The sequence below is a fragment of the Rutidosis leptorrhynchoides genome, chromosome 9 (genome assembly GCF_046630445.1).
Source record: "Rutidosis leptorrhynchoides isolate AG116_Rl617_1_P2 chromosome 9, CSIRO_AGI_Rlap_v1, whole genome shotgun sequence".
In the NCBI taxonomy this organism is placed as follows: domain Eukaryota; kingdom Viridiplantae; phylum Streptophyta; class Magnoliopsida; order Asterales; family Asteraceae; genus Rutidosis; species Rutidosis leptorrhynchoides.
In genome coordinates, this window is record NC_092341.1 from 57,631,163 (window position 1) to 57,650,720 (window position 19,558).

At 34.8% G+C, this 19,558-nt stretch overlaps 1 protein-coding gene across 1 annotated transcript; it reads left to right on the top strand.

The window, feature by feature from the left end:
• Positions 1 to 7,833: 7,833 nt before the first annotated feature.
• LOC139866812 (protein NUCLEAR FUSION DEFECTIVE 4-like) lies at positions 7,834 to 9,790 on the top strand. Its single transcript, XM_071855100.1, has 2 exons — positions 7,834 to 8,406; positions 8,662 to 9,790. The coding sequence occupies exons 1-2, from the start codon at positions 7,939 to 7,941 to the stop codon at positions 9,742 to 9,744; spliced, it is 1,551 nt and encodes a 516-aa protein (XP_071711201.1). The 5' UTR covers positions 7,834 to 7,938; the 3' UTR covers positions 9,745 to 9,790.
• Positions 9,791 to 19,558: the final 9,768 nt, after the last annotated feature.

Consider the following 19,558-nt stretch of genomic DNA (forward strand, 5'->3'; position numbering starts at 1 on the left):
CTTTCATTTCGCTGGGTGCGAGTCTGTATGGAGCACGAGCTATTGGTGCAGCTCCTGGTACAAGGTCTATTTGAAATTCAACGGATCGATGTGGGGGTAATCCCGGTAATTCTTTCATAAATACATCGAAAAATTCTTTTGCGACGGGAACATCACTGATGTTCTTTTCTTCGGGTTTAACTTCCTCGATGTGTGCTAGAATGACGTAACAACATTTTCTTATTAGTTTTTGCGCCTTCAAACTACTAATAAGATTTAATTTCGCGTTGTTCTTTTCTCCGTACACCATTAAAGGTTTTCCTTTTTCACGCATAATGCGAATCGCATTTTTGTAACAAACGACCTCTGCTCTCACATTTTTCAACCAGTCCATGCCAATTATTACATCAAAACTCCCTAACTCGACTGGTATTAAATCAATTTTAAACGTTTCATCCCCCAGTTTAATTTCTCTCCCGACATATATTATCTGCTGAAATTAATTTACCGTTTGCTAATTCGAATAAAAAATTACTATCCAAAGGCGTCAATGGGCAACTTAATTTAGCAAAAAATTCTCTACTCATATAGCTTCTATCCGCACCCGAATCAAATAAAATATAAGCAGATTTATCGTCAATAAGAAACGTACCCGTAACAAGCTCCGGGTCTTCCTGTGCTTCTGCCGCATTAATATTGAAAACTCTTCCACGGCCCTGCCCATTAGTATTCCCCTGATTCGGGCAATTTCTAATAATGTGGCCCGATTTTCCACATTTATAACAAACAACGTTGGTATTACTTGCTCCGACACTATTCGTTTCAGCGTTACTTGTTCCGACATTATTTGTTCCTTTAGTTCTGTTAAACTTTGGTTCGTAGACCTCACACTTTGTCGCGCTATGACCATTTCTTTTACACCTGTTGTAAAATGTCGTGCAAAACCCCTGATGATTTTCTTCACACCTATGACATGGCTGTTTTTGGTTTTTGTTGTCGTTGTTGTTATTGAGGTTGTTGTTGGGATTGTTATTGTTGTTGAAACGGTTGTTGTAGTTGTTGTTGTTGTTGGGATGTTTGTTGTAGTTATTGTTAGGATTGCGGTTATTGTTGCGATTGTTGTTGCGGTTGTTGGGATAGTTGTTGTGATTGTGGTTGTAATTGTTGTTGTTGTTGTACTGGTGACTCTTGTCACCGTTTTCCTCCCACTTCCTCTTGAGTTGTTTCGTGCTGGCTTCTTCGGCCGCCTGCTCTTTAATTCTTCCCTCAATATGATTTATGAGTTTATGAGCCATTCGACTTGCCTTCTGTATAGAAGTGGGCTCGTGTGAACTCACATCTTCTTGAATCCTTACTGGTAACCCTTTTACAAACGCGTCGATCTTCTCTTCTTCATCTTCGAATGCTCCCGGAGACAATAGGCACAACTCTGTGAATCGTCGTTCATATGTGGTAACGTCGAACCCTTGTGTTCGTAACTCTCTAAGTTCTGCCTTGAGTTTATTGACTTCGTTTCTAGGACGGTACTGTTCGTTCATCAATTGCTTGAATGCCGACCACGGTAGTGCGTAAGCAGCATTTTGTCCTACCTATTCAAGATAGGTGTTCCACCACGTTAATGCAGTACCTGTGATGGTATGCGTAGTGTACTTAACTTTGTCCTCTTCAGAACACTTACTTATGGCAAACACCGATTCGACTTTCTCGGTCCACCATTTCAATCCAATTGGTCCTTCGGTTCCATCAAATTCCAAGGGTTTGCAGGCAGTGAATTCTTTGTAGGAGCATCCTACACGATTTCTTGCGCCGTTAGCTGCATTTCTAAATTCAGAGTTATTGTTGGTATGTAGCGCAGCCTGTACTGCGGCTATGTTTGCAGCAAGAAAGGTACGAAATTCCTCTTTGTTCATATTCATGGTGTGTCGAGTAGTCGGTGCCATTTCCTTCAAAATAGCCAACTGAATCGAGTTAATCATACAGAATATTAAGAGTAGTCAATAGTATTTCGTAGCATAATATGAACTCATTTATAAAAGCTTTTTCTTCATATTAGCGTTTTATAAGTTTAAATTCGGGTACTACCTACCCGTTAAGTTCATACTTAGTAGCTAATATACAATTCAACTACTACAATTCCATATGAAAAACTGATTATAATAATATATCACATACAAATATTCTTCAAACTTACAACATCGCTATATTACATATAACATGAAATATAGTACACTATGATACAGGACAGTTTTGAAGATAAATCTAGTTAATACGCAAGTTGTTCAGCAAAGGAAATAAAGACACGTAATTCATAAGTCCAAAAGCAAGTCATGCATTCTGGTTTTACTAAGACGACTTCCCATCCTTGGTCTTGTGGAAAATAACTGTTATGACCATTGGCTAGGCAGCATGTTGTAATGTCGTCAAAAGGACGAGGGTTTCGTAATGTGCAACAGCCCCGTAATAATCTAAAAACCTTGTTTCTCACCCCAACTACTGAATCCGTCACTTGTAGGAAGGTTTTATTTAAAAGTTGCAATCCGATGTTCTTTTTCTCACTTTGGTAAGAAGCGAACATCACTGACCCGTAAGCATAACATGCTTTTTTATGTTGCATGTTAGAAGCTCTTTCTATTTCACGAAATCCTATGTTGGGATATGTTGAGTCAAAATAGGTTCTTAACCCGTAACGTAAAATTGTATTTGGGTTCCCCGCATTTAACGCTTTAAAGAAAACACGGCGTAACTTACGGTCTCCCCAATGTGATATACCCCACCTATCAAAGGAAAGCCTTTTATAAACTAAGGCATTTCTGGAAAGTCTTTCAAATGTTTGACAAGTTAATTTCGTCATAACTAAATGTGCTGATGAATTCTGACCGACTCTAGACAAGATTTCCTCAATCATATCCTCTGGTAGGTCTTATAAAATATTCGGTTGTCTACCCTTAACGTCCATTTTGTTTTTATACTGTAAAATAGACAAGGATTAGATTCGTAAAAGATAATTAACAAACAATATAAGCAATTTTTACATAGAACATAAAAGTACAAGCACACTACAATACATATAATACACAACATGATTACAACCCTCTAATCTGAATCACTGGTTTCTTCTTCTTCGGACTTGGTTCGTTTTCCTAATTTTCTAGGAATATATGGTGTTCCTCTAATACGAGCCTTCATTTTCCATAATGGTTTAGAAAAACCTAGTGGTTTAGAGGTTCCCGGGTCATTGTTACATTTTAGGAAATACGGATGTTGTCGATACATATAAAGTTCATCGGGGTTGGAATCGGGTTTCTCTATTTTTATACCTTTTCCCTTATTATTTTCTTTCGCTTTATTAAATTGGGTCGAGGTAATTTCTATAATATCATCGGAATCCTCATCGGGATCCGATTCATCGAAAAATTGGTAATCTTCCCAATATTTTGCTTCCTCGGCGGAAACACCATTGACCATTATTAACTTTGGTCCGTTGGTTGAGGATTTTCTTTTATTTAATCGATTTACTATAGGTATCAATATTTCTTCCTCCGGAACCTCTTCTTCTTCTTCTGGTTCCTCCTCTTCCGATTCCTCCTCTTCTGGTTCCTCTTCTTCCGGTTCCTCCTCTTCCGGTTCCTCCTCTTCCGGTTCCTCTTCGGGAATTTGTGAATCTTCCCAAAATATATTCGACTCTTCATTATTATTAGGTGAATAAATGAGATTTTTACTAGAGGTAGACATCTATCACACAATATCAAACACGTTAAGAGATTAATATATCACATAATATTTACATGTTACTAATATATAGTTTCCAACAAAAAAATGTTAAGCAATCGTTTTTGAAGAAAAACACGGTCGAAGTCCAGACTCACTAATGCATCTTAACAAACTCGGTAAGACACACTAATGTAATTTTCTGGTTCTCTAAGACCAACGCTCGGATACCAACTGAAATGTCCCGTTCATATTGATTATAAACGTTCCATATTAATTGATTTCGTCGCGAGGTTTTGACCTCTATATGAGACGTTTTTCAAAGACTGCATTCATTTTTAAAACAACCATAACCTTTATTTTATTGATAAAGGTTTAAAAAGCATTACGTAGATTATCAAATAATGATAATCTAAAATATACCATTTACACACGACCATTACATAATGGTTTACAATAAGAATATATTACATCAAAAATAAGTTTCTTGAATGCAGTTTTTACATAATATCATACAAGCATGGACTCAAATCTTGTCCTTATTTTAGTATGCAACAGCGGAAGCTCTTAATAATCACCTGAGAATAAACATGCTTAAAACGTCAACAAAAATGTTGATGAGTTATAGGTTTAACCTATATATTATCAAATCATAATAATAGACCACAAGATTTCATATTTCAATATACATCCCATACATAGAGATAAAATCATTCATATGGTGAACACCTGGTAACCGACATTAACAAGATGCATATAAGAATATCCCCTATCATTCCGGGAAATCCTTCGGACATGAAAAAAATGAATTCGAAGTACTAAAGCATCCGGTACTTTGGATGGGGTTCGTTAGGCCCAATAGATCTATCTTTAGGATTCGCGTCAATTAGTAGATCGGTTTACTAATTCTTAGGTTACCAAGCAAAAGGGGCATATTCGGCTTCGATCATTCACCCATATAATGTAGTTTCAATTACTTGTGTCTATTTCGTAAAATATTTATAAAACTGCATGTATTCTCATCCCAAAATATTAGATTTTAAAAGTGGGACTATAACTCACTTTTACAGATTTTTACTTCGTCGGGAAGTAAGACTTGGCCACTGGTCAATTCACGAACCTATAAAAAATATGTACATATATATCAAAGTATGTTCAAAATATATTTACAATATTTTTAATACGTTTTAATGTTTTAAGTTTATTAAGTCAGCTGTCCTCGTTAGTAACCTACAACTAGTTGTCCACAATTAGATGTACAGAAATAAATCGATATATATTATCTTGAATCAATCCACGACCCAGTGTATACACGTCTCAGGCTAGATCACAACTCAAAGTATATATATTTTTGGAATCAACCTCAACCCTGTATAGCTAACTCCAACATTACTGCATATAGAGTGTCTATGGTTGTTCCAAATAATATATATAGATGGGTCGATATGATATGTCAAAACATTTGCATACGTGTCTATGGTATCCCAAAATTACATAATATATTAGAATACATGTATAATACAATATAAGTTAGCTAGGATATGATTAATATAAATTTGTTACCAATTTTCACGTAGCTACAACAAGCAAAAATATCCAATCTTGTTTTACCCATAACTTCTTCGTTTTAAATCCGTTTTGAGTGTTTCAAGTTGCTATGGTTTCATATTGAACTTAAGTTTATGAATCTAAACAGAAAAAGTATAAGTTTATATTCAAAAATATAGGTTACAAGTCGTTTTTGTAAAGGTAGTCATTTCAGTCGAAAGAACGACGTCTAGATGACCATTTTGGAAAACATACTTCCACTTTGAGTTTAACCATGATTTTTGGATATAGTTTCATGTTCATAAGAAAAATCATTTTTCTAGAAGAACAACTTTTAAATCAAAGTTTATCATAGTTTTTAATTAACTAACCCAAAACAACCCGCGGTGTTACTACGACGGCGTATATCCGGTTTTACGGTGTTTTTAGTGTTTCCAGGTTTTAAATCATTAAGTTAGCATATCATATAGATATAGAACATGTGTTTAGTTGATTTTAAAAGTCAAGTTAGAAGGATTAACTTTTATTTGCGAACAAGTTTAGAATTAACTAAACTATGTTCTAGTGATTTCAAGTTTAAACCTTCGAATAAGGTAGTTTTATATATATAAATCAAATGATGTTATGAACATCATTACTACCTCAGGTTTTGTGGATAAACCTATTGAAAATGAGAAAAATAGATCTAGCTTCAAAGGATCCTTGGATGGCTTGAAAGTTCTTGAAGCAGAATCATGACACGAAAACAAGTTCAAGTAAGATTTCCACTCGAAATAAGATTGTTATAGTTATAGAAATTGAATCAAAGTTTGAATATGAGTATTACCTTGTATTAGAAAGATATCTTACTGTAAATAAGAAAGATTTCTTGAGGTTGGATGATCACTTTACAAGATTGGAAGTAAGCTAGCAAACTTGAAAGTATTCTTGATTTTATGAAACTAGAACTTATAGAATTTATGAAGAACACTTAGAACTTGAAGATAGAACTTGAGAGAGATCAATTTGATGAAGAAAATTGAAGAATGAAAGTGTTTGTAGGTGTTTTTGGTCGTTGGTATATGGATTAGATATAAAGGATGTGTAATTTTATTTACATGTAAATAAGTCATGAATGATTACTAATATTTTTATAATTTTATGAGATATTTCATGCTAGTTGCCAAATGATGGTTCCCACATGTGTTAGGTGACTCACATGGGCTGCTAAGAGCTGATTATTGGAGTGTATATACCAATAGTACATACATCTAAAAGCTGTGTATTGTACGAGTACTAATACGGGTGCATACGAGTAGAATTGTTGATGAAACTGAACGAGGATGTAATTGTAAGCATTTTTGTTAAGTAGAAGTATTTTGATAAGTGTCTTGAAGTCTTTCAAAAGTGTATGAATACATATTAAAACACTACATGTATATACATTTTAACTGAGTCGTTAAATCATCGTTAGTCGTTACATGTAAATGTTGTTTTGAAACCTTTAGGTTAACGATCTTGTTAAATGTTGTTAACCCATTGTTTATTATATCTAAAGAGATGTTAAATAATTACATTATCATGATATTATGATATATTAATATATCTTAGTATGATATATATACAGTTAAATGTTGTTACAACGATAATCGTTACATATATGTCTCGTTTCGAAATCATTAAGTTAGTAGTCTTGTTTTTACATATGTAGTTCATTGTTAATACACTTAATGACATGTTTACTTATCATTTATCATGATTAAATATGGTGTATCAATATCTTAATATGATTCATATGCATTTAGTAAGACGTTGTTATAACGATAATCATTATATATATCGTTTCGAGTTTCTTAAATCAATAAACTCAATTTTATGTATATAACTCATTGTTAAAATACCTAATGAGATACTTACTTATCATAATATCATGTTAACTATATATATAATCATATATATGTCATCATATAGTTTTTACAAGTTTTAACGTTCGTGAATCACCGGTCAACTTGGGTGGTCAATTGTCTACATGAAACTCATTTCAAATAATTAAGTCTTAACAAGTTTGATTGTTTAACATGTTGGAAACATTTAATCATGCAAATATAGTTTTCAATTAATATATAATCATGGAAAAGTTCGGGTCACTACAAGGAAGTGGCGGTTTGATCACGCACGGTGCATTCAGGTCCGTGTGCGGTGCATGTTATCGAAATATTCATCGAGACAACATATTCTTCTCTCAACATACATCACGAAAAGAGTACCACGCACGACACATGGTGCAATTTCCCCACAACTTTGAATGATCGTATATTTTAACACGTAACTCCGATTTAATCACTGGAACTTGACACCACTACCCTTACAACAATCGGTACGTTTTACCGAGATATTCATCGAGACAACCTATTATTTTCGCAACACGCACCACAAAAAACGCAACACACAATGTTTGATGTATGTTGCGTCAGAACTTTGAATAGTCGTATCTTTTAGCATGTAGCCATGATTTAGTCACCGGAACTTTGCACCACTACCCTTCACAACAATTGGTATATACGGAGTATTAATTTGTGATTGATATTTTTTTTTTTTTTTTTCTAAAATAACAACAAATAATGTTTGCAATGTGATTAGTGTCAACTGTACATAAAAACAAAAAAGATACACGTCTAGTTAAAACCTCAGAGAAAACTGACTTAATTACACTGATCGGGAAAAATGGCGGTGAATAACAAATGGACGGCAACGGTAGCGAGCATATGGATACAGTGCACCAGCGGCTCACTCTACACTTTCTCCTTCTACTCATCGTCTCTCAAATCCAGTCAGCACTACGACCAGTCAACTCTCGACACAATCTCCGTTTTCAAAGATTTCGGCGCCAATTCCGGCGTTCTTTCCGGTCTCCTTTACACCGCCGTTGCATCTCCGTCTAACCCCGTTACTTTTGGAGGAATAAAAGGTGGGCCATGGATGGTTCTTCTGGTAGGTTCGATTCAATGTTTTTTGGGTTATTTGCTGATGTGGCTCTCTGTTATCGGAGCAATTCACCGGCCACCGGTTCCGGCGATGTGTGTGTTTATGTTGCTGGCTGCTCATGGTGTTACTTTTTTGAATACTGCTAATGTTGTTACTGCTGTTGTTAACTTTCCTAATCACAGTGGCACTATTGTTGGCATCATGAAGGTACTCTTTGACTTTTCAAGTCAACTGTCATTTTTTTTCAAATTCAAAATTCTGTATCAAGATTAAGTTATGTAATTACAGTTTTTTTTTTTTTCATTTATATTACTAATTGTTCAAGTAATTATATATTTATATATTGATCAACCTTAATTTGAAACTTCAAAGATTGTCTCCTGATTTTGATGTTCAGTATGACTCGGTTTGACTTTGTAAGTCAAAATTGATTTTATGATCCTGTTTTTGTTACTTGAACAGGGTTTTCTTGGCTTAAGTGGAGCGATATTACTTCAAGTATATCAAACAGTATTTAGTACTGAACCAACTAAATACATACTGATGTTAGCTTTGTTCCCATTGCTAAATACTTTGTTGTTCATGTGTACTGTAAGAACTTATCAAACAAATGAAGTTGATGAAAAGAAACATCTCAACGGTTTATCGCTATTGTCAATCATCGTTGCAGCGTATTTATTCTTAGTTATAATCATAGAGCAAGTAGTTAAATTAATTCTACCCGCACGAATCGTTGTTTTTGTTGTCCTGATCATGCTGCTAGCATCACCTCTATATATTGCAGTCAAAGCACGGTCAACAGAAAACGTTGCAGAAACGAACCGTTTACTCGAAAACAATCCAAATAATCTAGATTTACATGAAGAATGCAACAAGAATTTGGTGCAAGCTGTTTGTACGGTTAACTTCTGGTGTTTGTTTTTTACAACGGCTGCAGGAATGGGTACGGGCCTAGCCACTGTAAATAACTTAGCCCAAGTTGGTGAGTCGTACGGTTACACTAGTTTTGAAACGAGTACTCTAGTCTCGTTATGGAGCATTTGGAACTTTGTGGGCCGGTTTGGGGCAGGTTATGTGTCGGATCACTTTTTGTATACAAAGAAATGGGCCAGGCCCGTTTTCATTGCGATTACTTTGGGACTTATGAGTGTGGGTCATTGTGTGATTGCTTCGGGATTTCGAGGAGCTCTTTATGTTGGGTCGGTTTTGGTGGGTGTTTTTTACGGGTCACAATGGTCGTTAATGCCAACAATTGCTTCGGAGATTTTTGGAGTTTTACATTTTGGGACGATATTTAATACTATTACGATTGCTGGCCCGATTGGGTCGTATGTTATATCTGTGAAGGTGATTGGTAATCTTTATGACAGAGAAGCGGCCCGAGAAGGGGGAGAGTATTGTAGTGGTACTCACTGTTTTCGGTTATCGTTTGTTATTATGGCTTTTGTGACGTTTTTAGGGTTTGTTATTGCTATGGGGTTGTTCTTAAAGACAAGAAGGTTTTATGAACAAAATGTATTGAGAAGAGACAGAAATAGTATTTGAACTAAACGTGATTAATAATAGTAATGTTGCTTGTGTACATAGAAATAAAGGTCACCCCGGAGTACTTTTTTTGTAGTGTTATATTTAGATCTTTAGTATGTTATATTCTGCTATATTAGCACCAGTGTCTTTGAAAGCGGAAACGGGTCGAGAGTTGAATTGATAGTAAACTTTACTCGATTTGCGGACCAATGAGTAGATCTAGTAAGCGTAGGATAAGCAACAGGTGCATAGGATTCATATGTGTTTGATCACGTCCGATCTGGTTTATAGCGAGTAAGAGGATTACCACACGTAGTTGTGGAAAATCGTTTGCAACAATACATAATAATTTTAGTATATACATTAAATAAAATTTTTAATTGTTTACAATTATAATACGTATAACAACGATTGGTAGAAAACTATATGTTTCCAATCAGACTGTTTTACAGGCCGATGGCCAATTATTGGGTTTTTATCTGTATATTTAGTAAAATTATCATGATTAGTAAACGTTTAACGTTGATTTCTTCACATTTTCTTGATTTATAAGTTCAGTACAAACTAGTGTTCGAACCCTCGCTTCGCGCCGGGAGTTCGGTTTTCAATGTATTTTATTGCGTTTAGTTTGTAAAATTATTTCGTGGCGAACGATGATGTCGTTGAAGCGCAACTCGAGTCGAACTAAAAGGTATAACCCGTGAAAAATTTAAATGTTATTTTAAATTAACAATATATGTGCATCTCCGCGTTTCGCTATGGAATTAGCGATTTTTAAAAATATAAAGCAAAATAAACGTGTATGAAAAGTACCTCAATATTTAGCTTTTTTTAAAAAGCGTCCGTTTTGCGTATCGCTAATGACATTGTGTTCCTAAAATTATTTCGAGTTTAACGATGGTGTCAGAAAAATTTGACTCGATGCGAGCGAGAAGATATGACACGTTAAATATTTGAGTGGAGTTTATTTGAGTTTTTTTTTTATGAAAATGATAATTTGACACTTTACCCCCTGTATGGAGGGTCAATTTGATTTTTTGAGAAAAGTGTTTATTTAACATTTTTTATGAAAATGATAATTTGAAAATAGATTATTGTAAACTATAAACTCAATGCTAACTAATAGACAAAGTCAAACGAAAGTTCACAATACTCGTATTATTAGTTAACATATATTGTGATGTATATCTCATACTAAAATAGTTCCGATAATCATGTAAATTAGTTAGTGTTTACCAAAGATAAGTATGTAGTTCCCTGTATTTATAACCGACTCACTAGATGAATGAAAGGCATCGATTCATACATTCTTTCATGGTATCAGAGCCCCGTTGTAAAACCCGCTACGATTTCGGTACATTCAATACATCTAATATGCATGCTCTTAGACTATAATTCGGTACATTCAGGGCACCATTTCGTTCGGTTTACATATTACGCCGTCCTCTTCACGTGATCTTGTTGCTTTCACCGATGCCGATTGGGGTGACTTTCCGGACACCAGCGCTCAACATCCGGCTACTGTGTCTATCTTGGTGATAATTTACTATCTTGGTCCTCGAAACGACAACCCATCGTTTCACGATCCAGTGTCGAAGCAGAATACATGAGTGTCGCCAACGTGGTGGCTAAATCTTGTTGGTTAAGCAATTTGTTACTCGAATTACACTGTCCGATTCATAAGGCAAACTTGGTGTTTTGTGATAATGTGAGTGCAATTTACTTATCTAGGTAATCCCGTCCAACACCAACGCACCAAACATATCGAACTTGATATTCATTTTGTCAAAGAAAAAGTGGCTCACGGACATATTAAAGTTTTACATGTTCCTACCCGCTTTCAGATTGCGGACATTTTTACCAAAGGGCTACCACGAGTATTTGATGAATTTCGTTCCAGTCTTTGCATGCGCCAACCGAACGCTTCGACTGCGGGGGAGTAATAGACAAAGTCAAAAGACAGTTCACAATACTCATATTATTAGTTAGCATATATTGTGATGTGGATCTCATACTAAAATAGTTCCTATAATCATGTAAATTAGTTAGTGTTTACCAAAGATAAGCATGTAATTCCCTTTATTTATAGTCGACTCACAGATGAATGAAAGGCATCGATTCATACATTCTTTCACTAACAGTTCAATATCAAACTTCACTACGAGTTTATGAACCGAACCACCAGTTTCCGCGTGGCAACTTATTTACAGTCCTAATCAAGTAGAAATTATCCAACTCTAATTCCATCATTTATTTTCATGTCAATTTTGTCTCGTATGAGTAATTTCCACATATATACACTATATATATATAGCCATCGTCTCTCATATTAACCACATGAAACCTCTCCCGAGTTTTTAAGAGGCATGGTCCAAGCTTATCCCTGATGTCACTCGAAGATGCGGTTATCATTGTGAAAGAGGCAGAAGCTATTATGAAATTCCTAATGTAGTAATGTAAAACCTGGCCCCGTTACTCCTCCTTGGAAATATGGCCCGTGGGCCTGGCAGCAATCACCATGGGCCTCAACTCCCTGTCCATATCCCACTACTACTTGGGCTAGACCACCTCAGCTGAAATGTCCCTTTCATATTTGATTATAAACGTTCCATATTAATTGATTTCGTCGCGAGGTTTTGACCTCTATATGAGACGTTTTTCAAAGACTGCATTCATTTTTAAAACAACCATAACCTTTATTTTATCTATAAAGGTTTAAAAAGCATTACGTAGATTATCAAATAATGATAATCTAAAATATACCGTTTACATACGACCATTACATAATGGTTTACAATAAGAATATATTACATCAAAAATAAGTTTCTTGAATGCAGTTTTTACACAATATCATACAAGCATGGACTCCAAATCTTGTCCTTATTTTAGTATGCAACAGCGGAAGCTCTTAATAATCACCTGAGAATACACATGCTTAAAACGTCAACAAAAATGTTGGTGAGTTATAGGTTTAACCTATATATTATCAAATCATAATAATAGACCACAAGATTTCATATTTCAATATACATCCCATACATAGAGATAAAAATCATTCATATGGTGAACATCTGGTAACCGACATTAACAAGATGCATATAAGAATATCCCCTATCATTCCGGGAAATCCTTCGGACATGATAAAAAAGAATTCGAAGTACTAAAGCATCCGGTACTTTGGATGGGGTTCGTTAGGCTCAATAGATCTATCTTTAGGATTCGCGTCAATTAGTAGATCGGTTTACTAATTCTTAGGCTACCAAGCAAAAGGGGCATATTCGGCTTCGATCATTCACCCATATAATGTAGTTTCATTTACTTGTGTCTATTTCGTAAAACATTTATAAAACTGCATGTATTCTCATCCCAAAATATTAGATTTTAAAAGTGGGACTATAACTCACTTTCACAGATTTTTACTTCGTCGGGAGTAAGACTTGGCCACTGGTCGATTCACAAACCTATAACAAATATGTACATATATATCAAAGTATGTTCAAAATATATTTGCAACACTTTTAATACATTTTGATGTTTTAAGTTTATTAAGTCAGCTGTCCTCGTTAGTAACCTACAACTAGTTGTCCATAGTTAGATGTACAGAAATAAATTGATATATATTATCTTGAATCAATCCACGACCCAGTGTATACACGTCTCGGGCTAGATCACAACTCAAAGTATATATATTTTTGGAATCAACCTCAACCCTGTATAGCTAACTCCAACATTACTGCATATAGAGTGTCTATGGTTGTTCCAAATAATATATATAGATGGGTCGATATGATATGTCAAAACATTTGCATACGTGTCTATGGTATCCCAAGATTACATAATATATTAGAATACATGTATAATACAATATAAGTTAGCTAGGATATAATTTGTATAGAATTGTTACAATAATTCCCGTAGCTACAACAATAAAAAAATATCCAATCTTGTTTTACCCATAACTTCTTCGTTTTAAATCCATTTTGAGTGAATCAAATTGCTATGATTTCATATTGAACTCTATTTTATGAATCTAAACAGAAACAGTATAGGTTTATAGTCGGAAATATAAGTTACAAGTCGTTTTTGTAAGAGGTAGTCATTTCAGTCGAAAGAACGACGTCTTGATGACCATTTTGAAAAACATACTTCCACTTTGAGTTTAACCATGATTTTTGGATATAGTTTCATGTTCATAAGAAAAATCATTTTCCCAGAAGAACAACTTTTAAATCAAAGTTTATAATAGTTTTTAATTATCAAACCCAAAACAGCCCTCGATGTTACTACGACGATGTATGTCCGGTTTTAAGGTGTTTTTCGTGTTTCCAGGTTTTAAATCATTAAGTTAGCATATCATATAGATATAGAACATGTGTTTAGTTTATTTTAAAAGTCAAGTTAGAAGGATTAACTTTTGTTTGCGAACAAGTTTAGAATTAACTAAACTATGTTCTAGTGATTTCAAGTTTAAACCTTCGAATAAGGTAGTTTTATATATATGAATCGAATAATGTTATGAACATCATTACTACCTCAGGTTTTGTGGATAAACCTACTGGAAATGAGAAAAATAGATCTAGCTTCAAAGGATCCTTGGATGGCTTGAAAGTTCTTGAAGCAGAATCATGACACGAAAACAAGTTCAAGTAAGATTTCCACTCGAAATAGGATTGTTATAGTTATAGAAATTGAATCAAAGTTTGAATATGAGTATTACCTTATATTAGAAAGATATCTTACTGTAAATAAGAAAGATTTCTTGAGGTTGAATGATCACTTTACAAGATTGGAAGTAAGCTAGCAAACTTGAAAGTATTCTTGATTTTATGAAACTAGAACTTATAGAATTTATGAAGAACACTTAGAACTTGAAGATAGAACTTGAGAGAGATCAATTAGATGAAGAAAATTGAAGAATGAAAGTGTTTGTAGATGTTTTTTGTCGTTGGTATATGGATTATATATAAAGGATGTGTAATTTTGTTTACATGTAAATAAGTCATGAATGATTACTAATATTTTTGTAATTTTATGAGATATTTTTCATGCTAGTTGCCAAATAATGGTTCCTACATGTGTTAGGTGACTCACATGAGCTGCTAAGATCTGATCATTGGAGTGTATATACCAATAGTACATACATCTAAAAGCTGTGTATTGTACGAGTACGAATACGGGTGCATACGAGTAGAATTGTTGATGAAACTGAACGAGGATGTAATTGTAAGCATTTTTGTTAAGTAGAAGTATTTTGATAAGTGTTTGAAGTCTTTCAAAAGTGTATGAATACATATTAAAACACTACATGTATATACATTTTAACTGAGTCGTTAAGTCATCGTTAGTCGTTACATGTAAATGTTGATTTGAAACCTTTAAGTTAACAATCTTGTTAAATGTTGTTAACCCAATGTTTATTATATCTAATGAGATGTTAAATTATTATATTATCATGATATTATGATATATTAATATATCTTAATATGATATATATACATTTAAATGTCGTTACAACGATAATCGTTACATATATGTCTCGTTTCGAAATCCTTAAGTTAGTAGTCTTGTTTTTACATATGTAGTTCATTGTTAAACACTTAATGACATGTTTACTTATCATTTATCATGATTAAACATAGTGTAACAATATCTTAATATGATTCATATGTATTCAGTAAGACGTTGTTATAACGATAATCGTTATATATATCGTTTCGAGTTTCTTAATTCAATAAACTCAATTTTATGTATATAACTCATTATTAAAATACCTAATGAGATACTTACTTATAATAATATCATGTTAACTATATATATAATCATATATATGTCATCATATAGTTTTTACAAGTTTTAACGTTCGTGAATCACCGGTCAACTTGGGTGGTCAATTGTCTATATGAAACCTATTTAAATTAATCAAGTCTTAACAAGTTTTATTGCTTAACATGTTGGAAACACTTAATCATGTAAATAGCAATTTCATTTAATATATATAAACATGGAAAAGTTCGGTTCACTACAGTACCTACCCGTTAAATAAATTTCGTCCCGAAATTTTAAACAGTTGGAGGTGTTGACGTATCTTCTGGAAATAAGTGCGGGTATTTCTTCTTCATCTGATCTTCTCTTTCCTAGGTGAACTCGGGTCCTCTACGAGCATTCCATCGAACCTTAACAATTGGTAACTTGTTTTGTTTAAGTCTTTTAACCTCACGATCCATTATTTCGACGGGTTCTTCGATGAATTGAAGTTTTTCGTTGATTTGGATTTCGTCTAATGGAATAGTGAGATCTTCTTTAGCAAAACATTTCTTCAAATTCGAGATGTGGAAAGTGTTATGTACAGCCGCGAGTTGTTGAGGTAACTCAAGTCGGTAAGCTACTGGTCCGACATGATCAATAATCTTGAATGGTCCAATATACCTTGGATTTAATTTCCCTCGTTTACCAAATCGAACAACGCCTTTCCAAGGTGCAACCTTAAGCATGACCATCTCTCCAATTTCAAATTCTATATCTTTTCTTTTAATGTCGGCGTAGCTCTTTTATCGAATTTGGACGGTTTTCAACCATTGTTGAATTTGGATGATCTTCTCAGTAGTTTCTTGTATTATCTCCGGACCCGTAATCTGTCTATCCTCCACTTTACTCCAACAAATTGTAGACCTGCACTTTCTACCATAAAGTGCTTCAAACGGCGCCATCTCAATGCTTGAATGGTAGCTGTTGTTGTAGGAAAATTCTGCTAACGGTAGATATCGATCCCAACTGTTTCCGAAATAAATAACACATGCTCGTAGCATGTCTTCAAGCGTTTGTATCATCCTTTTGCTCTGCCCATCAGTTTGTGGATGATAGGCAGTACTCATGTCTAGACGAGTTCCTAATGCTTGCTGTAATGTCTGCCAGAATCTTGAAATAAATCTGCCATCCCTATCAGAGATAAGAGAGATTGGTATTCCATGTCTGGAGATGACTTTCTTCAAATACATTCGTGCTAACTTCTCCATCTTGTCATCTTCTCTTATTGACAGGAAGTGTGCTGATTTGATGAAACGATCAACTATTACCCAAATAGTATCAAAACCACTTGCAGTCCTTGGCAATTTAGTGATGAAATCTATGGTAATGTTTTCCCATTTCCATTCCAGGATTTCGGGTTGTTGAAGTAGACCTGATGGTTTCTGATGCTCCGCTTTGACCTTAGAACACATCAAACATTCCCCTACGTTTTAGCAACATCGGCTTTCATACCTGGCCACCAAAAATGTTTCTTGAGATCCTTGTACATCTTCCCCGTTCCAGGATGTATTGAGTATCTGGTTTTATGAGCTTCTCTAAGTACCATTTCTCTCATATCTCCAAATTTTGGTACCCAAATTCTTTCAGCCCTATACCGGGTTCCGTCTTCCCGAATATTAAGATGCTTCTCCGATCCTTTGGGTATTTCATCCTTTAAATTTCCCTCTTTTAAAACTCCTTGTTGCGCCTCCTTTATTTGAGTAGTAAGGTTAGTGTGAATCATTATATTCATAGCTTTTACTCGAATGGGTTCTCTGTCCTTTCTGCTCAATGCGTCGGCTACCACATTTGCCTTCCCCGGGTGGTAACGAATCTCAAAGTTGTAATCATTCAACAATTCAATCCACCTACGCTGCCTCATATTCAGTTGTTTCTGATTAAATATGTGTTGAAGACTTTTGTGGTCGGTATATATAATACTTTTGACCCCATATAAGTAGTGCCTCCAAGTCTTTAATGTAAAAACAACCGCACCTAATTCCAAATCATGCGTCGTATAATTCTGTTCGTGAATCTTCAATTATCTAGACGCATAAGCAATTACTTTCATTCGTTGCATTAATACACAACCGAGACCTTGCTTTGAGGCGTCACAATATATCACAAAATCATCATTCCCTTCAGGTAATGACAATATAGGTGTCGTAGTTAACTTTTTCTTTAACAATTGAAACGCTTTCTCTTGTTCATCTTTCCATTCAAATTTCTTCCCTTTATGCGTTAATGCAGTCAAGGGTTTTGCTATTCTGGAAAAGTCTTGGATGAACCTTCTGTAGTAACCAGCTAGTCCTAAAAACTGGCGTATGTGTTTCGGAATTTTCGGGGTTTTCCACTTTTCAACGGTTTCAATCTTAACTGGATCCACCTGAGTACCTTCTTAGTTCACTATGTGACCGAGGAATTGAACTTCTTCCAACCAAAATGCACACTTTAAAAACTTAGCGTACAGTTTTTCTTTTCTCAGCAACTCTAGCACTTTTCTCAAATGTTCTTCGTGCTCTTGATCATTCTTCGAGTAAATAAGTATGTCATCGATGAAAACAATGACAAACTTGTCAAGATATGGCCCATACACTCGGTTCATGAGGTCCAAGAACACAGCTGGTGCATTAGTCAATCCAAGCGGCATAACCATAAACTCATAATGACCGTAACGTGTCCTAAAAGCAGTCTTTGGAATATCATCCTCCTTCACCCGCATTTGATGATATCCAGAACGTAAATCGATCTTTGAATAAACAGACGAGCCTTGTAGTTGATCAAATAAGTCGTCGATTCTCGGTAGTGGGTAGCGGTTCTTGATGGTAAGTTTTTTCAACTCTCGATAGTTGATACACAACCTGAATGTACCATCTTTCTTCTTGACAAACAAAACAGGAGTTCCCCATGGTGATGTGCTTGGTCGAATGAAACCACGCTCTAAAAGTTCCTGTAACTGACTTTGTAATTCTTTCATTTCGCTGGGTGCGAGTCTGTATGGAGCATGAGCTATTGGTGCAGCTCCTGGTACAAGGTCTATTTGAAATTCAACGGATCGATGTGGGGGTAATCTCGGTAATTCTTTCGGAAATACATCGGAAAATTCTTTTGCGACGGGAACATCACTGATGTTCTTTTCTTCAGGTTTAACTTCCTCGATGTGTGCTAGAATGACGTAACAACCTTTTCTTATTAGTTTTTGCGCCTTCAAACTACTAATAAGATTTAATTTCGCGTTGTTCTTTTCTCTGTACACCATTAAAGTTTTTCCTTTTCCACGCATAATGCGAATCGCATTTTTGTAACAAACGACCTCTGCTCTCACCTTTTTCAACCAGTCCATGCCAATTATTACATCAAAACTCCCTAACTCGACTGGTATTAAATCAATTTTAAACGTTTCATCCCCCAGTTTAATTTCTCTCTCCCGACATATATTATCTGCTGAAATTAATTTACCGTTTGCTAATTCGAGTAAAAATTTACTATTCAAAGTCGTCAATGGGCAACTTAATTTAGCAAAAAATTCTCTACTCATATAGCTTCTATCCGCACCCGAATCAAATAAAACATAAGCAGATTTATCGTCAATAAGAAACGTACCCGTAACAAGCTCCGGGTCTTCCTGTGCTTCTGCCGCATTAATATTGAAAACTCTTCCACGACCCTGCCCATTAGTATTCCCCTGATTCGGGCAATTTCTAATAATGTGGCCCGGTTTTCCACATTTATAACAAACAGTGTAGTGACCCGAACTTTTCCATGTTTATATATATTAATTGAGATTTATATTTACATGACTAAATGTTTCCAACGTGTTAAGCAATCAAACTTGTTAAGACTTGATTAAATGAAATAAGTTTCATATAGACAATTGATCACCCAAGTTGACCGGCGATTCACGAACGTTACAAAATTGTAAAAACTACATGTTGTGGTATATATAGACATATATATATGGTTGACTTATGATTATGATGAGTAAGTATCTCACTAAATATATTAACAATGTGTGATATACATAAGAAATGAGATTACTAAGTTAAGA